At 40.3% G+C, this 25,990-nt stretch overlaps 1 protein-coding gene across 4 annotated transcripts; it reads right to left on the bottom strand.

Annotated features, from left to right (window-relative positions):
* Positions 1-244: 244 nt before the first annotated feature.
* On the bottom strand, positions 245-24,159 carry AMPD1 (adenosine monophosphate deaminase 1). 4 transcript variants are annotated; one of them, XM_055584656.1, is made up of 16 exons: positions 24,061-24,120; positions 22,762-22,773; positions 18,372-18,552; positions 15,977-16,142; positions 12,772-12,937; positions 9,465-9,684; positions 8,878-9,007; positions 7,626-7,820; positions 7,212-7,343; positions 6,334-6,497; positions 4,335-4,461; positions 3,989-4,152; positions 3,021-3,141; positions 2,197-2,370; positions 1,916-2,026; positions 245-1,561 (listed from the first exon to the last, which is right to left on the bottom strand). In XM_055584656.1, exons 1-16 carry the CDS (start codon positions 24,080-24,082, stop codon positions 1,403-1,405), a joined length of 2,244 nt encoding a protein of 747 aa, XP_055440631.1. In that variant the 5' UTR covers positions 24,083-24,120; the 3' UTR covers positions 245-1,402. The 4 variants fall into 4 exon arrangements, with proteins under 4 accessions (XP_055440631.1, XP_055440633.1, XP_055440632.1 ...); XM_055584658.1 differs by lacking the exon at positions 22,762-22,773 and having other exon boundaries at positions 24,061-24,159; XM_055584657.1 differs by lacking the exons at positions 22,762-22,773; positions 24,061-24,120 and adding an exon at positions 19,637-19,846.
* Between the last annotated feature and the right edge of the window lie 1,831 nt (positions 24,160-25,990).

The following is a 25,990-nucleotide window of genomic DNA, read 5'->3' as shown; positions in this document are numbered from 1 at the left end:
CTAAAATAGTGTGGTTTTGAAATTTATTTCAAAATTCAGATTTATTCCAGACTTTGCATTCAGGAAGATTATAAGCCAAAATGAGCAGATCAAATTCCAAGTACTAAATATGAAACCAAATCTTCATCTTCATCCTCTCTATGGATGTAATAAATGACGTGTATGTATTCTACTGCCCTCTCATGGGTAAGATGGAGATATACATAATGGTAGTTCATGCCTTTTAAAATCTGAGAATAGAACGTTTAATTTGGCAGTTTGTATTATTTTGGTAACAAAGAGATCAAGGTAAAAGAAAAATCAGGTTGTCTAAGTGACTTAAAAATACTTAGCAAAGAGAACTTCAACTTCAGAAACCAGGGAGAGATTTCATACACCAGGGCTAGTACAAACATGTTGGAATCACACCTATGCTTAGGACCACCTGTACAGAATGTGGAAGCATATAGGAATTTGCTTTTAATTTTTTTTTTCCCTTTGAAATGTCTTTATTTTTTAAGATATTTCACAAAATGCTCCTTTTCACATTTGTACCTACTCATGCTGTAACTTCATGCTGCGAACAATTTGATACTAGTTGTAGTCTATAAAAGAATGAGATCTTATTCCTTATACCTTTGCTGTCTAGGTATGTACTGGACTGAAATTTTAGATGTTTGGTCAGTAATTGTTTATTGAATAAGGTGAATGAAATTATTAGCCCAACCACTAGATGGCAATACAACTGTGTGTGTATAGAAGTATAGTCTGGTTAATTGGAATTCCACTTGACCTTGAGTAACAGGAATGATTCTAAAAAGTTACATGTGCAACTTTTCTTTTGGCAAATAAAATCATTTAAAATGTACCACTATGGCTGAGTATAACTTAATTGTGAATTACATTCTTAAAACTAAGAATCATTTTGTAAGATAAATTCTCCCTAACAACTCATAATTACAGATTTTCTATACTGGGTTACACCACTTCCGTTTTTGTCTAAGAAAGTCACTCTTCAGCTGTATCCTGTCAAAAGGACTTTTCAGTGGTCTAAATGCCTTTAGCAAGTTCCATTCTGTAAACCAAAAGCCTGCATTCTCCCTATAACTAATCATTTGCTTGTATTTTTGCCTTGCCTTAATAACTATTTTGCCTGAAAGTCATGACTCTAGAGTCAGACAAACCCAGGTTTCCATTGCTACCTCTTCCTAGGTATATCTTTATATAGGTCACTAATTTCAGTTTACTTATCTCCCCCAAAATGGGGACAATATATAAAGTTGTGCAAAGCATTAAATGAAATAATGTCAATGGACCAATATCTAATACAATCTTTGGCTTATAGTAGGGATTTGATAACTAGTAACCATTGCTATTTATACCTTACAATGAAAATCTCACCCATGTCATTATTTTGTTTGTTTTATTCTCCTGATTTAATCCCTTCAGCAATTAAATTAAGTTCATAACACCAGGTTTCATAGCGATAGGCCATGCGGATTTGGGCCACATTTGTCTTTCGGATATCATTTCCAGCAGGGCCTTCTTCAAGGTAATTGTTGCCCAGAAACCTTGCTTTCTCCTATAAGAAAAAAGGAAACAGAATGATTGTTGTCACTTTTTACCCTGATATGGACAATAATTACATCCTCCACAAGACTCCTTCCTTATATTAGCTGCAGGCAAGAGGAAAACAATAAACCACTAAGCGCACTCATCCAGTGCCTCAATGTGCATGGTCTGCTGAGAAATAAGTGTATTTTATCTTCCTTGGCCCTGGCCAGAGAGAGAGAATAATTCTTTCTAGACCCTGTTTCTAGTAACTGCACATGATTCCTGAAATAATTTTTCAACAAGTGTTTCTTCAACTAATTTTTCAATATTCAGGTTACCAAATTCCAGACTCAGAAGGATAATCAGTCAAAGGCAGGTCTACCTGATGAGAAATTCCACATTGCAGAACACTGTTTCTTGCCACTTCACACATATCACAGGTACTCAGCTTGAAGACTTGTGCAGCAATGGCATATTCTTCCATTAGGGGCTCCTTGGGTTATTTATTTAAAAGAGGGAAAGAAAAAGGGATGCATTAAAAGAAATAACACACATCCTGCACAAAAGAATAGTGAAATATCATTGATTCAACTTTAAAATTCTAGACAGTAAATAACAGTGCAGCAAAATATACTTGTATTGCTCAAAATTCCATATGTGTACCTTGGTGAAGTGGAATTGCATTGGGTCATCTGTAGACAGTGAGATCATTAGCCCTTTCTGGAGGAAATCTAAAAAAGGATTTCGGGCGTATTCTAGAAATAAGCTGTTGTTACTTAATGGCGACATAGCGATGGGAATCTGGGCTAAGAAAAACAAGTACTGTAACACAGGACTCTGAAAAGGAAAAGTGAAAAAAATATTTTAAAATATTGGAAAAGGTATGCAAATTAGAAATGTTAAAATCCCATGATCTACTTCAGGTTTTGGCTTTCAACAAAATTATCACCTATTCTTTAAATCCTGTTGTAAAAAAGAATAGTTTTTAAATGTAAATACTATTTAGAATAAATTTATGAGATCAGTTTTCAGAAGCATTGAGTCAAACCAAATTGTTTAATTGTCTAAGTTAATGGTCCATCTTAGGCAAAAGAATTCACCGTGAAACTTTTTTCTCAACAAGAAAGTTCTGACTCTCACAAGAGGCATTTAGAAACATGCTACAACATGAAATCTGGCAAAAACCAGTTGAAGGTAGGCCAAGCTGCCTCGCATTTATCCCTTGTCAGAGCTCTAAAATGAAAGTCGGAAGATCTGCATTAACCCCTCCCTGACACTGACTAGCTAGGTAATCTTGAGCAAGTTCCTTTACTTCTCCGGGCCTCTGTAAAATGAAATGCAGTAAATAATCTCAAAAATATTTTTTGCTCTCCTTTTTTTTGATTCCAGTGTTGATAATGACTTGTGACAAAATGATAAGGAGGAAAAAAGCTATCCCTCTTACTCCCACATAAAAGTTAGGGTTGAGAAGAGAGCCTCCAACTCACCTTTTTTAAATTCAGGCCATGAGAGATGTTATCTGCTGTCATGAACGCTGTCATGAGATGAGTGAGAGCTCCAGCTTCCCCACAATGAGGTCGGAACAGAAATGTGTTCATGCCTCGTTCCCTAGGGAGATGGAGCTATTATAGGAATCACAGGTGACTGACCAGAACCTGACAACCATTCTGGGCCTAAAGTGATTTACAGAAAATCTGGTAGGAAAAATTAACACTCTGAAAGGGAGTGGGGCATCCAAAGGATTCAGCAAACCAGACAATTCCAATGCATAATTTTTACTGTTTTGTCACTGAGTCGGCCCACCAGGCGTCCCTGTCCACAGGGGTTTTCCAGGCAAGAATACTGAAGTGGGTTGCCGTTTCTTCCTCCACAGGATCTTCCCAACCCAGAAATCGAACCTGCATCTCCTGCATTGACAGGCAGATTCTTTACCACTGAGCCACCTGGGAAGCCCCAAAACTCTTCTTAAAACACAGAGTTTTGGGGAAAAGAGGCAATATAGGATATGAGGTTATGGAGGAAAGTTAAGATTTGATTATCTGAACAGAAACATCTTCAGTTGCCACCAAAAGTTTACCAATATCACCATGTCATTTTTTTCTGCTACTCACACTTTAGGGGGGAAAGGTTTCCAGAAAACTCCCTTATAATAGTCCTATATTTCTTCCTTGCTCAGATATACCAAGATGGGCAAAATGTATGCAATTTTATCATAAATTGCACAGTGATAAGTGTAGATTCCTAAACTTCCAAAGAAAAGGAATTGTGAAAGTTACTGAAGACTCCAAAATGTCCATCCCCCCTCCTCAAATAAGTAAGGAAACTGAAGAAAAAGTCAAGGGAAAGAAATTTCTTCTCTGGGCCAAGTGGCAGCATCCCTCAACCACTGAGGGTGCCAGTGTATGAGGAAAGAAGTGTGTCAGATAGATTCTCTTTCCAGTTCTCATCTACTTACTTTCTCAGGCTGTTGAGCACCATGATGTTTGCATACATGTAGTAGGTATAGTAAGTGTAAGATGGGTTCTTTTCCATGGTCCACTCCTGGGGCTTAGGGCTCTTGGAGGAGAACATGTGGCCGCTGTGTTTGGACTCATCATCTACACTGTCGAAGCCTGTAATCTGTCAGGAAAAATGAACAGGCAATGGGTTTAGTCTGAATGCAGAGAACCGGCCCTCAGACAGACTTTCGGCTCCCGGAGGCAAGGACCAAATGTCAGAGATAAGCATCAAGAATTCATCACAGCTAGGTATGCAGGCTGGTTCCTGTGCAGCTTTAGGAAGGCCCACAGGGTCATGCTTACGTGCTTGAGGAAAACACTGAGGTCTGGGTGAGCCTGAGGGTCGATGGTGGCTTTGAACACTGGCATGAAAACATTCTCCAACATCTTTCCAAAGTGTGGAAGGAAGTTCTTAGATCGGAACACATCACTAGAGGCAGGAATAAAGAGAATTTAGGAGGAGATTTTGGGACTGATAGTTCAAAGCAAAGGCCAAAGACAAGCAAAGGGCCAAATCCCGTGTTTAAGAAAAGACCTAGTGTTTCCATCTTAGGTCCACCTGGCACCTTCTTCTTGGTTACCCATAAAGAAGGATGCAGTTTGGGTTTGACATTTGTTGTTGTTTAGTCTCTAAGTCATGTCTAACTCTTTTGTGACCCCCCAGGACTGTAGCCCACCAGGCTCATCTGTCCATGGGATTTCCCAGGCAAGAATACTAGAGAGGGTTGCCATTTCCTTCTCCAGGGGACCTTAGTTTTGGCATCGGAGGTATAAATTTCTTGCTGGACCACATGCATCTATACTGTATCTTCTATGAATGCTCTGTGGTAAAAAAATAAATAAAAATAAATTAAATCCTCACAGCTAAGGCCAGATAGAGAATGAAGAATATGGGAACTATGTCATGAAAGGGTCAATGATTTTTGTGTGTGTGGTATACAAGATGGTGAACATGAAACAGTTTATCAAGAACACCTCTGATGTGCTGTAGCCAGAGGCAATCTAACGAACTCATACAGCACTCAACATTTGCCACCCACTCTTTTGAATGGTCAGAAGTATTAGCTAATTTAATCCTCATAACAACACAATAAATTAAATACCCTTATGACCCCATTTTAAAGATGATGAAACTAAGGCACAGAGAAGTCATTAAACTTGCCAAAGGTCACACAGCTAGTAACTGGTAGAGTCATGATTCAAGTATAGCCAGCCCAGGGCCAGGGCCCATGCTTCTAACCACCACACTTTACTGCCTGTCTGTCTTAATGATATTAGACAGGAAGTTTTACTCCATTCCAAAAGTTACTCTTTTGGGACTTCCCTGGTGGTACAGTGAATGAGAATTCACCTGCCAGTGCAGGGGGCACAGGTTTAATCCCTGGCCAGGAAGATTCCACATGCTTTGGGGCAACTAAGTCCATGCGCCACAACTACTGAGCCCACATGCTGCCAACTGCTGAACATGCTGCAACATGTTCTAGAACCTGTGCTCTGCCACAAGAGAAGCCATTCCAATGAGAAGCCCATGCACTGCAACTGGAGAGTAGCCCCTGCTCTCTGCACCTGGAGAAAGCCCACACAGAGCAACGAAGACCCAGAGGAGCCAAAAATAAAATAATAAACAACCATTTTTTAAAGTGTTCCTTTTTTTTTTTTTTTTGGCTAAAGAGAGAGGATAAAGCTCTTACATTGTCACAGGGCACACAGAACACAGCATCAGATGGCCAGACAATACATCAACACTTAAGTTAGATAGAAGATAAGTGATAGGAATATTCCTGAAGGCAATGAGTAATCAGCAGGTGATAATACCATTGATAAATATTCATTGATTATGGAGAACTTGAGCACTCGTAGATAAGATAATCAGCAGACAGTAGTTGAAGTTCTGATACAAGAAAGCTACACCCCAGTACAGACGTGCTTGGGAAAGAAGGAGATGGACACAGAGAAGAGGACCGAGAGAAAGAAAATGTATAGTAAAATGTACGTAGTTTTTCTCCTAGCTAAGTTTTAATCATTCTTAGTAAGTTATTTTGTGATCTGCATCAAGTGCCCTGTTTAAAAAAACAGCCTGGTTAGAAAACTGAACTGAAATGATCTTCCTAACTCCTGTCTGTGATTAAAAGTGCTAAACCTAGAGTGGACAAAACCAGGCACCCACTGGGGACTCAGCACTGAGTGCTGTCAACAAGGCTTGTATCTGTCCAGATGTGCTGCCTGTTCTCTGTTCGTGTGGAGGAGGTGAGGGCAGGTGGGATGAGGCAGGCGTTAGGGTTTCCAGTGAGCGGTTACGTACTAGATCCTGGGGACCTGGATCATCCATGTCATGTTGGGGCAATAGACGCGGTTTTGGACGAACCAGGTGGAGAGTTTGCTCCACTCCTCAGGACTGCGGCCGTAGATGGACAAGCGGGGCTCGGCATGCTGGTACTTGGCCTCCACCAAGTCTGCACCTACCTCCTGCAAAGCCAAGAGAGGAGTCCCTCAGGAGTCTATACCTGTGGGGTCTAGGGAGAGGAACCTTAGGGTCTAGGGAGAGGAACCTTCTTAGGACCTAAAGGTCCTAAGAAGAACAGAGGTCATGAGAACGGAAGTCAGAGGAAAACTATCAAGGTTAAGATTTAAGGAGACTGAGGTGAGGGGCATCTAGTTGCAGTGAAAGACTGATGGGACCCAATGGAGTCCACAGAGAGAAAGCGTCAGACTGCAGATGATGCGATCCCAAGGCACTGCTGTAAACAAATTCAACTTTCATATGACCCTTGTCTCCCAAAACACACATCTCCCAACTGCATCTGTCATTCCTGCCTCCTAATGTTCAAGTGTCATGAAGATCAGGGTGGGTTCTGATCCTGACTCTTCCCGAACTTACAACTCCAAAAGTCTAAAAGAACCAGGTCCTTAATTCCAAATCCACACCCTCAGCTTCTCTGTCCTAGGAATCAAGGCCTTCAAAAATCATTACAGTGGATGTTTCACAAGAAATGATGCCATTTGCTTCATTTGCTTGTGTAGTGCCTGACCCAAGTGATAGCACTCTCCCTCCCCCTCCTCCCTCCTTCCCCTTCTTCTTCCCTGCTTCCTTCCCCCCTTCCTTCTTCCTTCCCTCCCTCTCTTCTTCCCCCTCCCCGAGAATCAGGCCAGGTACCGTAGATCTGGCTGGTTCCCCCTCACCTTGATGATAGTGGCAAAATATTCCCCATTAATGTAATTGTCTGTCTTCAGGTAGAGGTCCCGAAGCTCACTTGCTCCTACGGGATTGTATTTGTCATTGAATTTATCAAAACGCTGGAAAGTCTGACGTCCCTGCATCAGGAAACAGGAACACAAGTGTATCTTTATGAGAGCTGAGTGGACACAGAGAGTTAGGGAATGACTGCAAGGAACCGGGGCCTGGTATGAGGGGAAGGGCTCGGGCTCCAAGAATGGAATACAGGATAGCTGACAATGAGAGAACCTTGAAATTGTGCATGGGTTCTTTCTGTCAGCATGGTAAGCCCACATGGTTAAAGCTCTGAGAAGGGAGTGTTTGTAGGAGAAATGCATTTGGGTTCTGAGTATTAGATGAAACTGACATCATCAACTTACAGCATGAACATCCAGAGAATCAACAGTCAGGTCGTAGGGATGCATTTTTAATTTAGCAAAAAGTTCCTTTAGGGTCAGATTTTTCTCCTTGGTGCTATAGACCACTCTGTCAGCATCAATTTGGTAAGATTTCTTAATAAAGCGCAGTAGATGTTTCTGGTTCATACAAGCAGCTGCATGGATATGAGTGTCCACCTGTGTGTACATTCAGGTCAAGAAAAACCAACAATCCGTAACGCTTCATTATGCTGCTCTGTTAGAGGCTGCAGTGCCCACAAATCCCGCTGTGCTAAGAGAAAGGAGTAAATGATAGGGGTGTGACCTGACAGTTGGTATAGGTGGTCAAGCAAGAATGAACACATAGCACCTTTTTGTGCCCTTGTAAGAATGTGAATGTTTAGGCTGGATGAAATAATATTGCCTGTTTCTCTTGCATATCTGTAATATCCAATTTACTTCGTACATTTGATCCACACAAAATTCTTGGGGACAATTTTCCACCCCTGAGACACAGCCAGAAGTGAAGTAGTTGCCAGAGTTTTCAGCCCCAAGGGGAGAAAGGATTGAAATAATGCATCCATGGTACAGAGATGACACTTATGAGTTAGGTACTTTTATAAGAACAATTTTTATAAGTGGAAGTTTTGATAGATTAAGCAATTTGCCCAAGTTTATACAGATGACAGAGCCACGATTTGGTCCCAAATCTCTGTTCATATATTTCCTACCCCCACGTCCTTGCAATTATTTAAATGATCAGAGTACATCTTCAAAATGTTTGTAGCTGATTAGTTTTCCTCAAGGTTTGGATCATTTGATATTCACAATCCTCCTGTGAGCTAGATTGAGCAGATATATTTTCCAATTTTACAAATGAGGGAACCAAAACTCACAAATACTTAATCACTTCCCCCAATGTTTTACAGTCAGGAAGTAGAAGGAAAAAGACTAGAATGAAGACCTTCTAAATCCTAGAAGAGTGGCTTTTGAGGTTTTATTTGTTTTTGTTATTTTTGTTGTTGATGACAAGTATAACTTTTATGGCAATAATGTGGTAACCCTGTCTATGTGAAAAACAGTAGGAAAGGCATTTGCATCTTTTAGACATAATCTATTTGCTTTCACTAAATTCCACTGAATCTGTAGAAATTTTATACTAATCAGAAAAACAGTATCTTTCTTATCCTGTTCAAGAAATAATTGCATTAATGTTTTTGTCCAGGAATGATCTCTGAGCAGCAAACATGTTTACCTTTCTGCAGTTGTAAAAATCCCTGTGGGGGTTGTTCTTCAGCTCCTTCAACTCATCCATCTCGTTGAGCATCTGATGGACCTGGAACTTGGAGGAGAGAAACTTCAAGCGCCGATGGGTATAGGTCTTACTGTGAAAAATTAAATTACACAATTGTAAAAAATTGCAGACATTTAAGGAACACAATTTCAAAACCATCAGTACCCTTATCACCTTTATCATAAACAATTATGTTTGTTTCCAAATGGAACTGACTTATTCTGCATTAATCTAATTTGAAAAGTGTTGGGCTCCAAGGACTTAATCTTTTCATCAAGGTTGGACATAAATAATAATGAGGGAAGATTTGGGTTCAAATCCTGGCTTAGCCACCTGTGTGACTTTGGGCAAATTACCTAACTCATCAAAGTCTCAGCTTATAAATTTAGAGTTATAAAAAATATCCACCTCATACAATGATTATGAAGAGTGAAAGAAATAATGCACATGAAACGTTTAATGTGTGTTTGAACATAGTAAGCTCTTAAATCCTTAGTCTTACTATCAGTAGTAGTAACAGTAGCATTAGTTTAGGTCTTAACACTTACACAGGTCCTTGGGCAATTAAAGCAAGTAAAAAATTCATATCATCTAAGAAGGTGTCCAGATTTGGGTAAGGAAGTGGCTTGGGCTCATCTTTGCTGGCTGCTTCTTTGTTAGGATAGACATAAACCACACCGTCCTTCATTTTGAGCTGATAACCCAGGTTTTCTGGGAGGTTATCTGTTCGGAAAGGGTCTTCTCCCTTCTTCATAGGAGGGGTAAAGACTTTTTCAATAAAATACACAATAATATATCAGCATATAGAATGAATAACCACATAAAAATAGCCAGTTAAATACTATAAGATTTCATTTGTTTGCAATTCTGTACGTCATTAAGTTGTAATTATCCAAAGCTAAGCTAAAGTTCATTTTTACATTATTTTTCAAATGTGACTAATTTAGTAGTATAAAATAAGCTTAACATTTTATCTAGTGCAAAAATGATTTTCAAGTTCTTTAGAATGCTATTTAATTTGCTATACTACTTACAAATCATTTTAATTATTTAATAAAGTTGTTTACCAAAGTCTTCCTGATAGAGTATTTTATTAACATATGAGATGATTGCATAGAAATAAAAATAGAGTTAAAAAGTAGAAATTGGACTTTTCCTTTATTTAAACTGTCTCTATCAGTCTTTATTTAGAATGGCTATTTTTTAATAGACTTAATTTTTTAGAGTGCTTTTAGGTTCACAGCAAAATTGAGCACCAAGTGCAGAGTCCTCGTATACCCCTATCCTCACACGTGCATAGCTTTTTCCACTATCAACATTTTCAGTCAAATGGTACATTTGTTAGAATCAACAAACCTACACTGACACATTTATATCATCCAAAGTCCAGAGTGCTTACCTTAGGGATCACTCTTGGTAGTGCACATTCTATGAACTTTAACAAATGAATAATAACATGTATCTGCTCTCATAGTATCATGCAAAATAGTCTCCTTGCCCTAAAATCCTTTGTACTCCATCTAGAGTGGTTTTAATACAAATGGAGATATAAAATAAATTCTAAACGTAATTCTTATTATACTTATATTTTCCACCTTGTAAAGCACATGCAATTTTTGCCAAAGGATTTGAGAAGGGATAATGTGGATGAAAGTCCCCTTCTTTCCACTGCTAACAATTTCAACCTCAGAAAGCTGAGGACAAACTCCACATTGCTATCACCTTTAGAGCACTCATTTTACTTTCAACAAGTATGTGTCCAAGGCATCAGAAAATCTGCTGTTCGCAAGTGATGACTAAAAGGTCAGAGTAAGAAAAATAATATAGAAAGAAAAAGCTTGCGTATTTTCTATACAAAGCTGAGAGATAAGGAACCAAAAGAAATACTGTGTCAAATATCAACTTTCAAATACTTACACTTAAATATACTAGAGATATAAAATATAATTTAGGAGAAACAAAGGTGAGATAAGCAACCTAAATGTCAATATTATAGAAGATGAACAAACCAATCCAGTTATCAAACTGGACACACACTTAATATGATTTTAATAATAAAAGGAATTAAAGAGAGGAGGTTCTAGAACTGGAAATCTTTAACAACATAGTTTGATAGTTAAAAAACCTTAAATATTTGCCTCATCTGAAATTTCAATTCTAGACGCTTAATCCTAAAGATAAAAAGCAACTGCACAAAGATGATTTATTCATGATAAAGATGCTTATTGTAACCTTGTTGGAAGTAAATTTTTAAAAGTTGGAAATGTAAGTGCTTAAAAATAGGAATTGATTACATAAATTATGATATAATTATACTATGGAAATTATTAAATTGTGAAATTATTAAAATTTGATTATGTTTAAATATGTACTTAATACTAGACAGAAAGTAAAAAATGAGACATGTAAATAAAATTCTATGGAAAGTCAAAACGTGTAGCTTATTTTTATCCAGAGGTCAGAGGAAGGCAGGAAATGATCACGTTTGGGCAGTACCTTGAAGGATGACATTGGATCTGGATATGTGCACACATAGTAAAAAAGTGAAGGGAAGGGCAGTGGGCACAGGGAACAGCATGGAAACAGTACAGGCACAGGAATGTGCTGGACTAAATGGCTTCCAACCAGAACAAAAAGTTCAAAGGAGTAAAGAAGGTAAGTTTATAAATAGATTGAGTGTGAAAGTCCAAAAATAAACAAGTAATAGACAAATAAAAGATATATACTTTCCTGGCAGTCCAGTTGTTAAGTAAGACTCCACACTTGCAGGGGGCATATGGATTTGATTCCTGACTAGGGAACTAAGATCCCACATGCTGTGCAGCATGGCCAAAAAAAATTATTTGTTTAATTAAAAAAAAAAAACAACAGAAGAAAGCCAGATGTGGTAGTAGGCCTTGAATGCCAGTCTAAAGACTGGACTTAACTTTGTTGGGGGAGGCATTAAAGACTTTTGTCAGGAGAAGGATGTGCTCGGATTTGTGTTATAGTAACTGGTACCAAAATGAGGATGAACTGAGAGAGAACAAGATTAGCATTTAACAGAGTAATTAGGAAGCCACTGCAATGATCCAGACAAAGAGAAATGTGGGCCTAAATTTAGGCTTGGGGAATGGTGAAAAGAGGAGGTTCTGAGAGATATTATACAGACTGAATCAGATAATTGGGCATTTTGGGGCAGAAGAGAGGATGGAGCTTTAGATGACTATACTTCAAACTGTTTATACTTATAACCTTAAGTTTATAAACCATGAACTTATGGTTTAGACTTAAAACCATGGGAGCATATTTAATCATTAGTAGTTAAACCTATGGAGAAGGCAATGGCACCCCACTCCAGTACTTTTGCCTAGAAAATCCCATGGACGGAGGAGCCTGGTAGGCTGCAGTCCATGGGGTCACTAGAGTCAGACATGACTGAGTGACTTCACTTTCACTTTTCACTTTTATGCATTGGAGAAGGAAATGGCAACCCACTCCAGTGTTCTTGCCTGGAGAATCCCAGGGACGGGGAAGCCTAGTGGGCTACGTCTATGGGGTCCGAGTCGGACATGACTGAAGCGACTTAGCAGCAGCAGCAGCAGCAGTTAACCCTAAGGGCTTTCCTGGTGGCTTGGTGGTAAAGAATCTGCTTGTCAATGCAAGAGACTTGGGTTTGATTCCTGATCCAGGAAGATCTCCTGAAGAAGGAAATAGCAACCCATTCCAATATTCTTGCCTGGGAAATCCCATGGACAAAAGAGCCTGGTGAGCTACAGTCCATGGGGTCACAGAGTTGGACATGACTGAGCGACTGAACAATAACAAGTTAAACCTCAAACTATATTCCAGAAATTATATAAGAAAATTACTTACCTGGATAGAAGTTCTCTTTTTCTACCCAAGCCTCACCATCAATGTTCCTCAGGTACTTGGAAGGGGTTTTTGGAAACCTCTGAAATGACTTCTGCATATACTTCTCCCGTATACACAATGCCCGATAAAGACCTTTGCAAACCATTTCAAAATCTTCAACTGTAACCTACCAAGAAAATTTCAGAGTTTTCAGAAAATTTTTCACTTATAAAAATTGCAGAAGTGGGTAAAGCTTGTCTTTGGCATCTTCCAGCTCTCCTGGTGAGCTGGCCCTGCTGAGCCTCCCCTGCCCACCCAGCTGCTTCCCACTTGACTTGGACCCTGGGTCTCCCTCCAGGAGCAGGTTCAGAAGTTTTTCTAGCTCTTCTATTTCTGCCAAGACATATCTGTCCTATGAGTCTTTCCTTGAAGTCCCGTGTTTGTTTTTGGTTTTTGTTAGATATAAGCAATCATCCAACAAATATGATGAAAAGAACCCATTCTAACACGGAAAATACTTCTTCCCGGTGACAAGCAAACACTTTAAGTATGCATTTCTGAAGATAGTACCTCAATTGAAAGACAAAGTTGGTCAAACTTGAGAACTCAAACCACTTGCTGGTCAGTGTGGGAAATACTGGGGGAGGAATAAGGTGTCACACGGCCTTCAAACCCTGCCATGCACACATTGCCTTCTGTAGCTAGAGACAGACAGAGCATCATCCTGTAAGAACTCATTCTTTGGGATGGTTTCAAAGATAATTTAATCTGGAATTACAAATAGAAAAATTCTAGAGTAAAAATTTCTTAGAACTGCAGCAAATTTCCTAAACTGGTCTATTTCTCTTGCCCCATACCTGACTCCCGGCCAGGCCTGGCATGCCCAAGAAGTTGTAATTTGAAATCATTACATGCTCATCATCAGAGCCTGATGACTTTCTGGGACCAACCCCAACATAAGGTTGCCCCTGATGGTTTGAGGTCCAGCTATTGATCCTAAACAGGTGAATTCTTTTTAAAGACCTGCTGACCTTAGCCAAGAGATTCTGACAGGGGTACTAGGTCTAAGGGGTCTGCTTCCAAGGGCATGTTTGTTTCTTTGCCATCTAACAGGCTACGTATCAGCTCCTTGAGGACAAGAGCTGGATCTCATTCACCTTCGCATGCTCAGCACTTAGCGCACAATGCCTGGCACAGAGGAGGTGCGCAATAAGGACTGATAACATTGAATTGTTGTTTATCTGGGATGAGAGGCCTTGGGAACCCTAATTCCCCCCTTTACCTCTCTGTTCAGTTATGAAGGTGAAGACTATGGTCAGGTACAGACCATGACCAGGTGAAGCGCAGCTCAACAGCTTAGCCACCTTCAGCCAACAGGTGTAGCCACATACTTGGTTCTTTAAAAACTCTAGGCCAAGGTTTCAGGTGCCTTCCAGCTTTTATAGGAGGAGAAGCTACTCCCCACCTTCTGTGAACCTTGTCCTTTTTCTCATCTTCTTTCTTTTCATTCCTGTTTTCATTTCCACCAAGCACATAGGGATCAAGTTTGTCTCTTAATATTGGTGGTTTTATGGAACTTTGGACTCTTCCAAATTGCTATTAAACATTTCATTTCAATTATCTAGCATCTAAACTTTCTGCCACTTGTAGAGCACACATGTTACCACACAGAAAACAAATAAAAACAGTGTCCATTTCATTGCTCTGTCACTTTTTTGGTTTATTTTTAATTGGAGAATAACTGTTCTACAATGTTGTGTTGGTTTCTGCCATGAACATGAATCAGCCATAGGTATATATATATCTCCTCCCTCTTAAACTCCCCTCCCATCCCACCCCACCCCTTTAGGTTGTCTCAGATTGCTCTGTCACTTTTAAATATCTTGGGACTGACATTAAGTGGATCCGTTACATGATAAGAGGGCTTAGGACTGGTCATTAAAACTATATTTGGAGCATAGACTGATGGCTAAACAGAAGTTTCACCAATATGATGCTGATTCTGCAAGACCATGTGGCAAAGATTTATTAATTGAACAACTGTTCTGGACAAGACAGGCAGATCAAGTTGTTTGCAACATGAGTTTACTATCTCTGTGGCATACTAGTATCTGTTCCAAGTAGTAATCTACTGTGTAAGCATTTGCAATGAAATTGGAGAGGACAGTTGGCCGAAGAACAATAACCCCATGAGAATGTTCTAACCCCTCTCTCATCTTCTTTTCTCAGTTTCTCCATGCTTCTTTCCTCTTCTCCCTCTCTTTCTCTTGAGCTGTTTTCTTTGATTGTTTATGCTACCTGCAGCCCTTCTATTCATCCTAGGTCTGCTCTGGGTACATGTTTCCACCAAGAGCCTCCATGCCTTCCTGAGGCTCCCTGTCTTGCTTTATGATACCTCAGTGAGACTAGATCAGTAGCTACTCTCTTTGGTTCTTTTGCCAAAATTTGTCCACTGTTTTCTGTAACACACATTCTGTAACACACAATATGCAGCCACATTCTACTGCATATTCTCATGGGCAAGCAAATAAGATAAAGAGAAATTATGTGAGATGATCAAAGCAAAATAGAAATATGTCATAACATGATGTAAACAACAAGATCCTACTGTATAACATAGGGAACTATATTCAATAACCTGTGAATAAACCATAATGGAAAAATATATATTCATAAGTATGTTCATATATATATATATATATGAATCACTTTGCTATACAGCAGAAATTAACACAACATTGTGAATCAGCAATACTTCAATAAAATTTTCTGGACTTCCCTGATGGCACAGTGGATAAGAATCTGCCTGCCAATGCAGGGGACACGGGTTCAATCCCTGATATGGGAAGATTCTACATGCCACAGAGCATCTAAGCCACTACTAAGCCCGTGTGCTGCACCTATTGAAGCCCTTGTATCTAGAGACTGTGCTCCACAACAAGAGAAGCTACAAGGAGAAGCCTGCTCACAGCTACGAAGAGTAGCTCCTGCTTGCTACAACTAGAGAAAAGCTGTGCAAAGCAATTAAGACCCAGCGCATCCAAAAATAAGTAAAATAAAATATTTCCCGAATTCATAGCATATTGCTATTGAAATGAGATAATGAAGTATAACAAATGGCAAGTGAGCTAACACCTTCAAAAGGAAGGGGAGGAAGAAAAGAAGCTGAGACAATCAAGTTGAGTATCTCCCAGCAGCTACATCTGGGAGGCAAGAAGCAACTCACCCCAGAGGCATAATCGCCAGTGATCTGCACTCTTTGAAAATCAGGCACAGTCTGGTAGGTGGGAGACGAAGAAATGTACTCATCGATGAGGGACAGTTTGGTGGACGATGTTTCAGTTTGTGGAACGGACAAACTAATAGTCTTCCGTCCGAAGAAACGCCTTTTTCTGAGTTTGAAATTGAAAAATAAAAAGATTTTACTTTATCTTCATTGGGAGTTTCATAGTGATAAATTTGATGTTTTATTATTTTGAAACAATTTTATTTTGAGGACGAACAGTGAAAATTCAATGTAGGGTGGGAGTCAGGAACAGGATCTAACCAAATGGAAGTTGGTGTCACCTAAGTCTTCCTCTTTTCCTGAATTCCTGGGAATAGTGGGCCTTAGGGGATATACCAGAAGACTCTCAGCAAGACACTGTTCTGCACAGTGCAGAACAGCCAGTCTGGGTGTTGCCCACTCCCAGCAGAACAGCCAGTCTGGGTGTTGCCCACTCCCAGCAGAACAGCCAGTCTGGGTGTTGCCCACTCCCAGCAGAACAGCCAGTCTGGGTGTTGCTCGCTCCCAGCAGAACAGCCAGTCTGGGTGTTGCTCGCTCCCAGCAGAACAGCCAGTCTGGGTGTTGCTCGCTCCCAGCAGAACAGCCAGTCTGGGTGTTGCTCGCTCCCAGCAGAACAGCCAGTCTGGGTGTTGCCCACTCCCAGCAGAACAGCCAGTCTGGGTGTTGCTCACTCCCAGCAGAACAGCCAGTCTGGGTGTTGCCCACTCCCAGCAGAACAGCCAGTCTGGGTGTTGCTCACTCCCAGCAGAACAGCCAGTCTGGGTGTTGCCCACTCCCAGCAGAACAGCCAGTCTGGGTGTTGCTCACTCCCAGCAGAACAGCCAGTCTGGGTGTTGCATAAGCACAGGCCGTGTCACTTAGTACCTGAGCCATTTTGTGCATGTCCCTTAAATTCTGTGAACTTGTCTACCTAAAAAAATGGTGTATTAATGTCTACTATATAAGAATTCTGTGAGATTTAATGTCTAGAAAATGCTTAGCATAATACCTGGAACTTATAAGTTGCTTAATCAATATTACTTCCTCAAATCAACATGTCTGCATCAAGTTTCTACTTTGACACATACCTGTGTTAGGTCCTACAGGGGATACTAAAGGAGGTGGATTACTGTTCTTTCCTTGAGAGTGACAGTGAAAGTCGCCCAGTCGTGTCCGACTCTTTGCAACCCCATGGACTATACAGTCCATGGAATTCTCCAGGCCAGAATACTGGCGTGGGTAGCCTTTCCCTTCTCCAGGGGATCTTCCCAACCCAGGGATTGAACCCAGGTCTCCTGCATTGCAGGTGGATTCTTTACCAGCTGAGCCACCAGGGAAGCCCGTTCTTTCCTTAAAGACACAAAATGAAGGGAAGGACAGCAGAACAATCTTTCCCAGTGAAGCTGGTTGGGAGCGGGGAGTCGGGTAGTGAAGGGAGTGCTATGAGGAGGGAGTTCCAAGTAAGTGGCCAGTAATAGGTTTGAAGACTAAAACGCGGCACACAGCAACAGGTAGTGAGTACTAGAGCGATTCAAATAAGGGAAAACAGAGTTTGCGGAGAGGGATCTGTTCAGGGAAGGCAGTAACTATGAGTTGCAAGCATAGGATGGGTAGGACATGAGGGTGAAAATAGAGGGCTGTATCCCTGAGACCTGGAGGAAGTCAGACTGGCCGGAGGGAAGGATTCCTGTCAGGAAGCACAGCAGTAAGGTCGACCAAGAACAGAGTCTGAAGATGAGGCTCTTGAGTTCCAGTTTCTACACTGATAGTGTGGAAATTGAATGTGTGGACAGCAGCCATCACCCACTTTGCTTTGGAATAACCACAATAATCACATGGTAGATCATTTCCTCTTGCTTGGGTGGATGTGTGTGTGATCAGTCGTATCCAACTCTTTGTGGCCCCATGGACTGTAGCCCACCAAGCTCCTCTGTCCATGAAATTTTCCAGGCAAGAATACTGGGGTGGGTTGCCATTTCCTCCTCCAGGGGATCTTCCCAACTCAGGCATCAAACCCAAGTCTCTTATGTCTCTTGCATTGGCAGGCAGATTCTTTACTACTGAGCCACCTGGATAGGGCTTGGGTGGATAGGGAGGCTTCAACTAAAGGCAGATGAGGATGAAGGTAGGAAGGCCATTGTTTTCTTCTTTTTCAGTCTTTGTCACTTTGCCCTAGGGTTTAGTGTGTGTGTGTGTGTGTGTGTGTGTGTGTGTGTGTCTGGGTGGATGGGGGGATTTTTAGTTCTGGCAGAGTTTTTCCTCTAAGTTGAATCTTCATTCAGAGTGAACCATTGGTCCTGACACTTCCCCTTCCTCGTGTCCCAATGTACGAAGCATTCCCCTTACACCACTTACCTCCTGGTTTCTGTAGGGGTGGACTGAGCCTCCAGGTGGAACATGTGAGCAAACATCTCATGTTGAGAAATTGGACAGATATCATCCACATCAAAGGGGGAAATCTCATGACGGCCTCCCTCATCTTTGACTTCAGAGGCAAACACTTTTTCAGCAAAGCTACGCGTTGCATCATCAATAGCTAGAAGAGGTTTTCATGTGTTAGTCTTCAAGCACTTTCTCAGAACTTATCTAACAGTTTCTGCTACATGTAAGGCACAGTGCTAAGGACTGCCCCAGATACCTGTCTTCCCTGCTCTCTGACAAGTGTGCCAGAAACTTCATGGAGCTTAATGCCTATTTTCTCTTTAGTGGGTTTCTGTGTGGGTAGCTAGGAAATTCATTCTCAGAATCACAAGTCAAATTCTTACAGCACACTTTGAAAGTGAAAGTGTTAGTCGTTCAGTCGTGTCTGACTCTTTGTGACTCCATGGACTGTACCCTGCCAGGCTCCTCTGTCCATGGGATTTCCCAGGCAAGAATACTGGAGTGGGTTGCCATTTCCTACTTCAGGGGATCTTCCTGACCCAGGGATTGAATCTGGATCTCCTGCATGCAGGCAGATTTTTTTTACTGTCTGAGCCACCAGTGAAGACCACAGTACACTTTAGGAGAGTCTTAAAGATGGGATTGTAGCCATGAAATTAAAAGATGCTTACTCCTTGGAAGGAAAGTTATGACCAACCTAGATAGCATATTCAAAAGCAGAGACATTACTTTGCCAACAAAAGTCCATCTAGTCAAGGCTATGGTTTTTCCAGTGGTCATGTATGGATGTGAGAGTTGGACTGGGAAGAAGGCTGAGCGCCGAAGAATTGATGCTTTTGAACTGTGGTGTTGGAGAAGACTCTTGAGGGTCCCTTGGACTGCAAGGAGATCCAACCAGTCCATTCTGAAGGAGATCAGCCCTGGGATTTCTTTGGAAGGAATGATGCTAAAGCTGAAACTCCAGTACTTTGGCAACCTCATGGGAAGAGTTGACTCATTGGAAAAGACTCTGATGCTGGGAGAGATAGAGGGCAGGAGGAGAAGGGGATGACAGAGGATGAGATGGCTGGATGGCATCACCGACTCAATGCACATGAGTTTGAGTGAACTCCGGGAGTTGGTGATGGACAGGGAGGCCTGGTGTGCTGCAGTTCATGGGGTCGCTCGGACATGACTGAGCGGCTGAACTGAACTGAAAGATGGGATTGGGCTCTTATATGATTAGCACCTAAGATCACCTGTTTCTGGTGGGACTAAGTTTGATTTCATAGTAACCTTGCAGCATAGTCCTTCTCATTAGGTTGGTAGAGTTTTTCTGATGGTTTTAAAGATGTGGAGGGATTTCCTTGGTGGTCCAGTGGCTAAGACTCTGGGCTCCCAATGCAGGGGGCATGGGTTTGATCCCTCATCGAGCCACTAAGATTTGCATGCTGCAGGGCATGGACAAATAAACAAGTAAAATGAAGATGTGGTAGGGTTGTTGATCTTTGGTGTTTTCTTACTAAAGAGAGCCAGTGATATCAGTAGTTTTGAGAAATAAATGTGTACTTTAGAGCCTTTCTTCCTCCTAAGACAGAAATTGTGTTGCTGTCACATATCACAACCTCATTTTTTTCAAATCCTGACATCTTGGTGATGTCAGGGGAGGGAGTCACTAAAATTTACTGTCCAGTGTTGGGAATCCAATTTCTTGTGGACATGTAGCTTCCATAATAAATGATCTTTGGAATGCCAATTTTACTTTTACATGTTGTAATTTTCCCATTCTTACAATGGGTGGAAGAATGATCTTTAGCTTAGCAATGAATAACCCCAAGACTTTTAGGAGAAAAGAGAACCAGTTTTATTGAATAGGGTGGTGATGGCCATCAAGTATCTGCTTTTCTGTTAAGCGCCATTCTATTTTCCAGATACCCAATTGTTTCCATCTGAGTCGTCATTACCTCTGATATTGGACTGGCCCAATAAGGTCTCAGGGAAAACCTTAACGAACTTTCTAGTCAACCCAATACTTGTAAAAATCTCTTGGTATTTCCAGAAAAGAGCAGGGAGCAAATAATGAGAATGGCATATAGTTAAATATTTGGAACAATAGTAGCAGACAAAAACATTCTTTATGTAATAACAAAGCAAACTGCAGACATAAAGATAGATCCCCCCACTCTTGCCCCATTGACATCTATACAAGTCTCCAAAATGACACATTTTCAATGATAACTTAGGTAAGTGTAATGTATTCAAGTACTGTTCTGTACTTACCAATTCCTAGACCTTCTTCTGCTTCAGTTTCCTTATCTATAAAGTGGCAGTACTATTACCTACAAACCTTACAAGGCTCTTGTGACATCAGGTGAGATAATGTCTATGAAAATGCTTTTTTAAAGCATTTTTTAAAGGAAAATAAAACATCAGATTAAACTGAATGATATGATTTGGTAGCATTGATCAAACAGATATTTAGTATTTCGAATTAGCTTTGGGTTATTAAGAAAGTGATAAATGGTATGGCTTAGTATAGGCTGAAGCATACACTGGAAATGATAGTGATTGACTCATAACTTCACCAACTCTTAACAGTCAGGTCAGCCAGTTTTCAAACCTGGCTCATCACAGCAGGGTAATGGAGAAGCCCACTATGTTGGCTGAACTTCATGCATCTATTTGTCTCATTAAACTCAAGCACTTCCTGAAACTGAAAAGCATCGTTGGATGCTATGCCTACTGTTTTGGCAAGTGCCATGATCCACGAAGGAACAAACAAAACACTAAGTAGATGCATTTGATGGCCTGAGAATGCCTCCCCATCCCACAGCCAACTGTTCCCCAGAAATAGTATCATTCCTCCCGCAGCGTCACAGGCAAGCACATGCACCTCAGGGATGAATGAAAAGCAGCAGTGAGAAGAGGGTTCGTGCACCACGGAGAGCAAATGGAAATAGGCCAGCTGGCTATGATGATGAGGAGGAGGAGGATGAAGATGAGTGTGCAACTCATTTGTCATGATGGGTCAGTGGCAGAGCTGTTGGAGGCCTCAGGAAGTACAGTATGGAAACAGAGCCCCAAGGACCAAATCCTACTTGCTTGAGACTTGGCTCTTCCAAAACAAACATCCATTATTTGGGACCGCACACGTCTATTTGTTTCATGTCTTTAAACACTGTTTTTTACTAAGGTTGTATCTCCCTAAATCACTATAGACAGTCGAAAAGTAGAAACTCTACTCTCAAGAAGTAGCTTACATTAACACCAAAAATTATACGATTGATATTTCCTTCCACTAAATCAACCAATTGTTTTACCTTCATGTAACACAGCTGAAATCTGATTCCTAATTCAAGAGCTCTGCCCTCCAAAAATACTTTAGGGAGTGGTGGTGATTAGAGAAAGAAAAAGGTGAAACTGATATTTCAAAAGGTGAGTAGAAAAGATTGGGTGACAACCTAATTTATGGGCTCCCTTGGGTTTGTATAGATAATTGCGGAGTTCTTTTTTGAGCTAATGGAACATCTGAGTGGCAATGTCTTGCAGTTAGGACATCCACATTTAGATAGAGTATAGGTGAGAGGAGCGAAACAAGAAGAGTGGTGAAGCAGAAGGAACCCTGGGCTACAAGTGGGCAAAATGTCTGTGACAGCTGGGTGGCCTTGGGCAAATCATACCATCACTAGGAACCTCAATGCTCATCATCATAAAAGAGGAATGTTAATAATAATAATGTCAACTTCAGAGACTTGTTTAATAAAGATTAAACAACAAACTACATAGTATTATCCAGAAGTTGAGGATTATTATTATTAACATGGGAAGTTCAAGACTCTTGAGAAAAGGAATATCATGCTTGCTTTTTCACCCAACAGGTCCAGAAAAACATGCTTATTTCTCAGCAGTGCTTTATTAATATGTAGGAAAGACAGGTCGTAGGCCTCTCATCTGCCACATCACATCTCAGAGGAACTCAGAGGCATCATGAGTACTATTAGTCAGTCAAAGGACAAGTCTGATTTGAGATGGAAGGTAGCATACATAAAAAGTTACAATTTTATTTTAAAAATGGGATTTTATGTTATCTGATCACAAAAATTCACCATGAGAGGGTTTACTAAGGCAGGACTCAGTAAATCCCCTTAGCTAATGTCTATTCGTCTTTTTAAAAAATGTAGGCTTTTTTTTTTTGAGTCAGGAAAATCCATGAGTTCATTTGCTATACTTTGGAAGATCTATGGTCATTATAAATCTTTGTTGGCTTCAGTGATACCATTAATAAACACTGCTGAAAAATATCCATATTTCTGAATTAAAGAATAGTATCCTTAAAATATTGATACTTTGGCAAATGGCAGGGAAAATAGCCCCAAATACTCACGTTTTCCTTCAGCTGTATGAAGTAAAATAGAACAAGATAAAATATGTGAACAACTTTCAGAAATCATGGCTGCTAATCAGTGCTTTGGAATAGAAATAGGCAGGTTGGTACAAGGAAGGGGGGTGGTGGGATGTGTTATTAGAGCTCATTCTTCCCTTTTCCTACAACTTGCTGCCATTAGAAAACCCTGGGGATGTAGTCATCATATACTTCTTCATTTTCTTTTCCTTTCTAACTTCTCTCTTTAAATTTATGTTTATAATTTTAAAGAAGTCCTCTTTGTAAAATGTGATTTTTAAAAACATGATCAAGAGGGATGGAAAATCTTATATAATGCTGGTAGCAAGTAAATGAAAATAGATAATTTGGCAAACAAGTAACTCAGCTATTTCTGAGAATCTATTCTAGTGAAATAATCCTTAGTGTGGAAACTTAGGTACAAATATTATTGTCAGAGCATATTTATACTTAAAAAATCATAAAGAACCTAGGGATTGGTTAAGAAAATTGGAAATATTATAGAACCATTTAAAATGATGTTTAGGAAGAGTTTAGACTTCCATGATAAATGATTAAGTTATCATGTGAAGCCAAAAGGACAGGATACAAAGTCACATGTATAATATAATCTCAACTGTGAGTGTGCTTTTTAATTCTTTACACTTGCAAAGAACATAGTTTGAAAGAAAAACACTAACATGTTAAAAGTGTTATCTTTAGATGATGGGGATTATGGGTTTTTAAAAAATTACTCCTTTTCTAGATTTCCCAATTTCTCTAAATGAGTGTTTATTACTTTTATTTTTCAGTGAAATTTCTTTTATTTCACATGAATCGTGTATTACTTTTATAATGAAAAAGACTTTTATTATTATTTTGAAAATTATTCTGTGTGTAAACCTGGATTGTGAACCATCAGAATATACAGATTGGGTTAAAACTGCTGTTATTCTCATGATTTTAAGCTAATACTATTGCTAAAGACATGATTTATGACCCTTCTCAGAAGTGTGGCAGCACAGGTTTTGTTTAGACTAACAGAGTAGATAATAAATATCTTACATAGTTTCTACCACGATCATCAAGGATGCTACTACATGATACAGTTTTAGAAGACTACCTCCCTCCTAAAACTAAAAACCAGAAACCCTTTGAAAACCTTGCCTTGTCTCTTCCTGAAGTGTATTAATTAAAAATACTATGAACCCCAAATAAAGGATTCCCAGACCTGAAATGATAGTTAAAGGAACGATTGCATATCAAAAGAATTGAACTCTCCAAACACTTTTGCACACCTACCTGGAAGTTTCAACAGAGGCATTGTGCTGGGATCCTGTATTCTAGGGTAGCACAGTGGAAAGGAAGAGACACGACACTGGAGGGATGACTGACTGACACTGTAAAACACGCTGACATTCATTTTATTATTTTGCTTTGCCCCTGTAATTTGACCCTTCTCTTCTAAAAGGAGACAGATGAGCTGTAGACCTATTTATAACTTTAGGCATTGACAGTGAATAACAGGTGACGCCTTCAGTGTTTACCCTGGGATTTTAGACAAGATATCTGTGGTAGGCCAAGAATTGCATTTCAATACTCTCTAAATCTTCCTGTGGATTGGATTCTCTTAATGCATAGTGTTCTTCTCTGACTGGACCACTGATGACTATTTTCCACCCTAGCGGAACACAATGAAGTCTTGCAGGCTCTGGAAAGTCAAGGTTCTCAGGATTTCAGTCCTGAGAACAGCCATCTGTGGTTGGTGAATATGCTGATACATTCATCAAGCTCTCAACACACAGACACACACACACACACACACTTTTGTAAGACATATCCCTGACTTAGCAGAAATTCACCTGACAGAATTTGCTTAATAAGTGGTAAATTTACTTCAAATCTTTTTTAAAACTTGCTTATTTTTGGTTGCACTGGGTCTTCACTGCTGTGCACAGACTTTCTTTAGTTGCTGGAGCAGGGGTCACCCTTCATTGCGGTGTACAGATCTCTCACTGTGGTGGCTTCTCTTGTTGCGGAGCACCAGATCTAGGTGCACAGGCTTCTGTAGCTGCAGCTCGTGGGCCCTAGAGCTCCGGCTCGCTAGTTGTGGAGCACAGGCTTTAGTTGCTCCACAGCATGTGGGACCTTTCCAGATGAGGGATTGAACCTGTGAAATGAACCCAGAATACTTACTGGAAGGAGTGATGCTGAAGCTCTAACAATTCGGCCACCTGATGCAAAGAGCCAACTCATTGGAAAAGACCCTGATGCTGGGAAAGACTGAAGGCAGCAGGAGGAGAAGGTGACAACAGAGGATGGCATCACTGACTTAACGGACATGAGTTTGAACAAATTCCGGGAGATGGTAAAGGACAGGGAAGCCTGGCGTGCTGCAGTCCATGAGGTCACAAAGTGTCAGATATGACTCAGCGACTGAACAACAGCCCCTGCGTTGGCTGGTGGATTCTTATCCACTTTACCACCAGGGAAATCCTACTTCAAATCTTATGGAAACACAACTGCAGCCTAGGGTGCTCAGGTACCTTTACTAAATATATTGTTACAAAGAGAACATCCTTCTTACGTATAACATTTTATAGTATGCAAAGCATTTATCAAATATTATCTATTTGATGCTTCTTAAAGTCCTGTAAGGCAAGGAGTACCTTACCTTTATTTTGCAAATGAGAAAATTTAGGCTCTGAGGAGAGATGTATTCTGCCCAAAGCATTCCAATTGTTAATGCAAAGCTAAGGCTCTCTGGACCAAAATCTCATGCTCCTTTCACAATAACACAAAGTCCGGGTTACATACACCTAAATACAGGAAGACCTCATTTTATAGTGTTTTGCTTTACAAATTGAAGTTTTGTGGCAATTCTGCATGGAGCACGTCTACTGGCACCATTTTTCCAATAGCATTTGCTCGCTTTATATCGCTGTATTATGTTTTGGTAATTATAATATTTCAAACTTCATTATTATTGTTTGCTATAGTGTTCGGTGATTATTGATTTCTGATGTTACCATTGTAATTGTTTTGGGGCACCATTAACCCATGCTCATATAAAATGAGAACGTAATCGATAAATGTTGTATGTGTTCTGACTGCTCCACTGACTGGCTGACTCCCATCTCTCCCTGTCTCCTTGGCCTTGCTAAATCTGAGACACAACTGTAATGAAATTAGGCCACTGAATAACCCTAATGACTTCTAAGTGCTCAAGTAA

The sequence above is a fragment of the Bubalus kerabau genome, chromosome 6 (assembly GCF_029407905.1).
Source record: "Bubalus kerabau isolate K-KA32 ecotype Philippines breed swamp buffalo chromosome 6, PCC_UOA_SB_1v2, whole genome shotgun sequence".
Taxonomy (NCBI): Eukaryota; Metazoa; Chordata; class Mammalia; order Artiodactyla; family Bovidae; genus Bubalus; species Bubalus kerabau.
The sequence above is the reverse complement of the archived record's forward strand: the minus strand, read 5'-3'. Positions and strand labels throughout refer to the sequence as shown.

Excerpts from the sequence above, each read along its gene's own strand:
- AMPD1 (XM_055584656.1), bottom strand. The coding sequence starts at position 24,082 with ATGCCTCTGTTGAAACTTCCAG. Across the intron at positions 4,462-6,333 it reads ATCCAGGTCCCCAGGATCTA|TGATGTGTTCCGATCTAAGA; the intron begins GTACGTAACCGC and ends TCCTGCCTCTAG. Across the intron at positions 3,142-3,988 it reads GTGCTCAACAGCCTGAGAAA|GGAACGAGGCATGAACACAT; the intron begins GTAAGTAGATGA and ends CCATCTCCCTAG.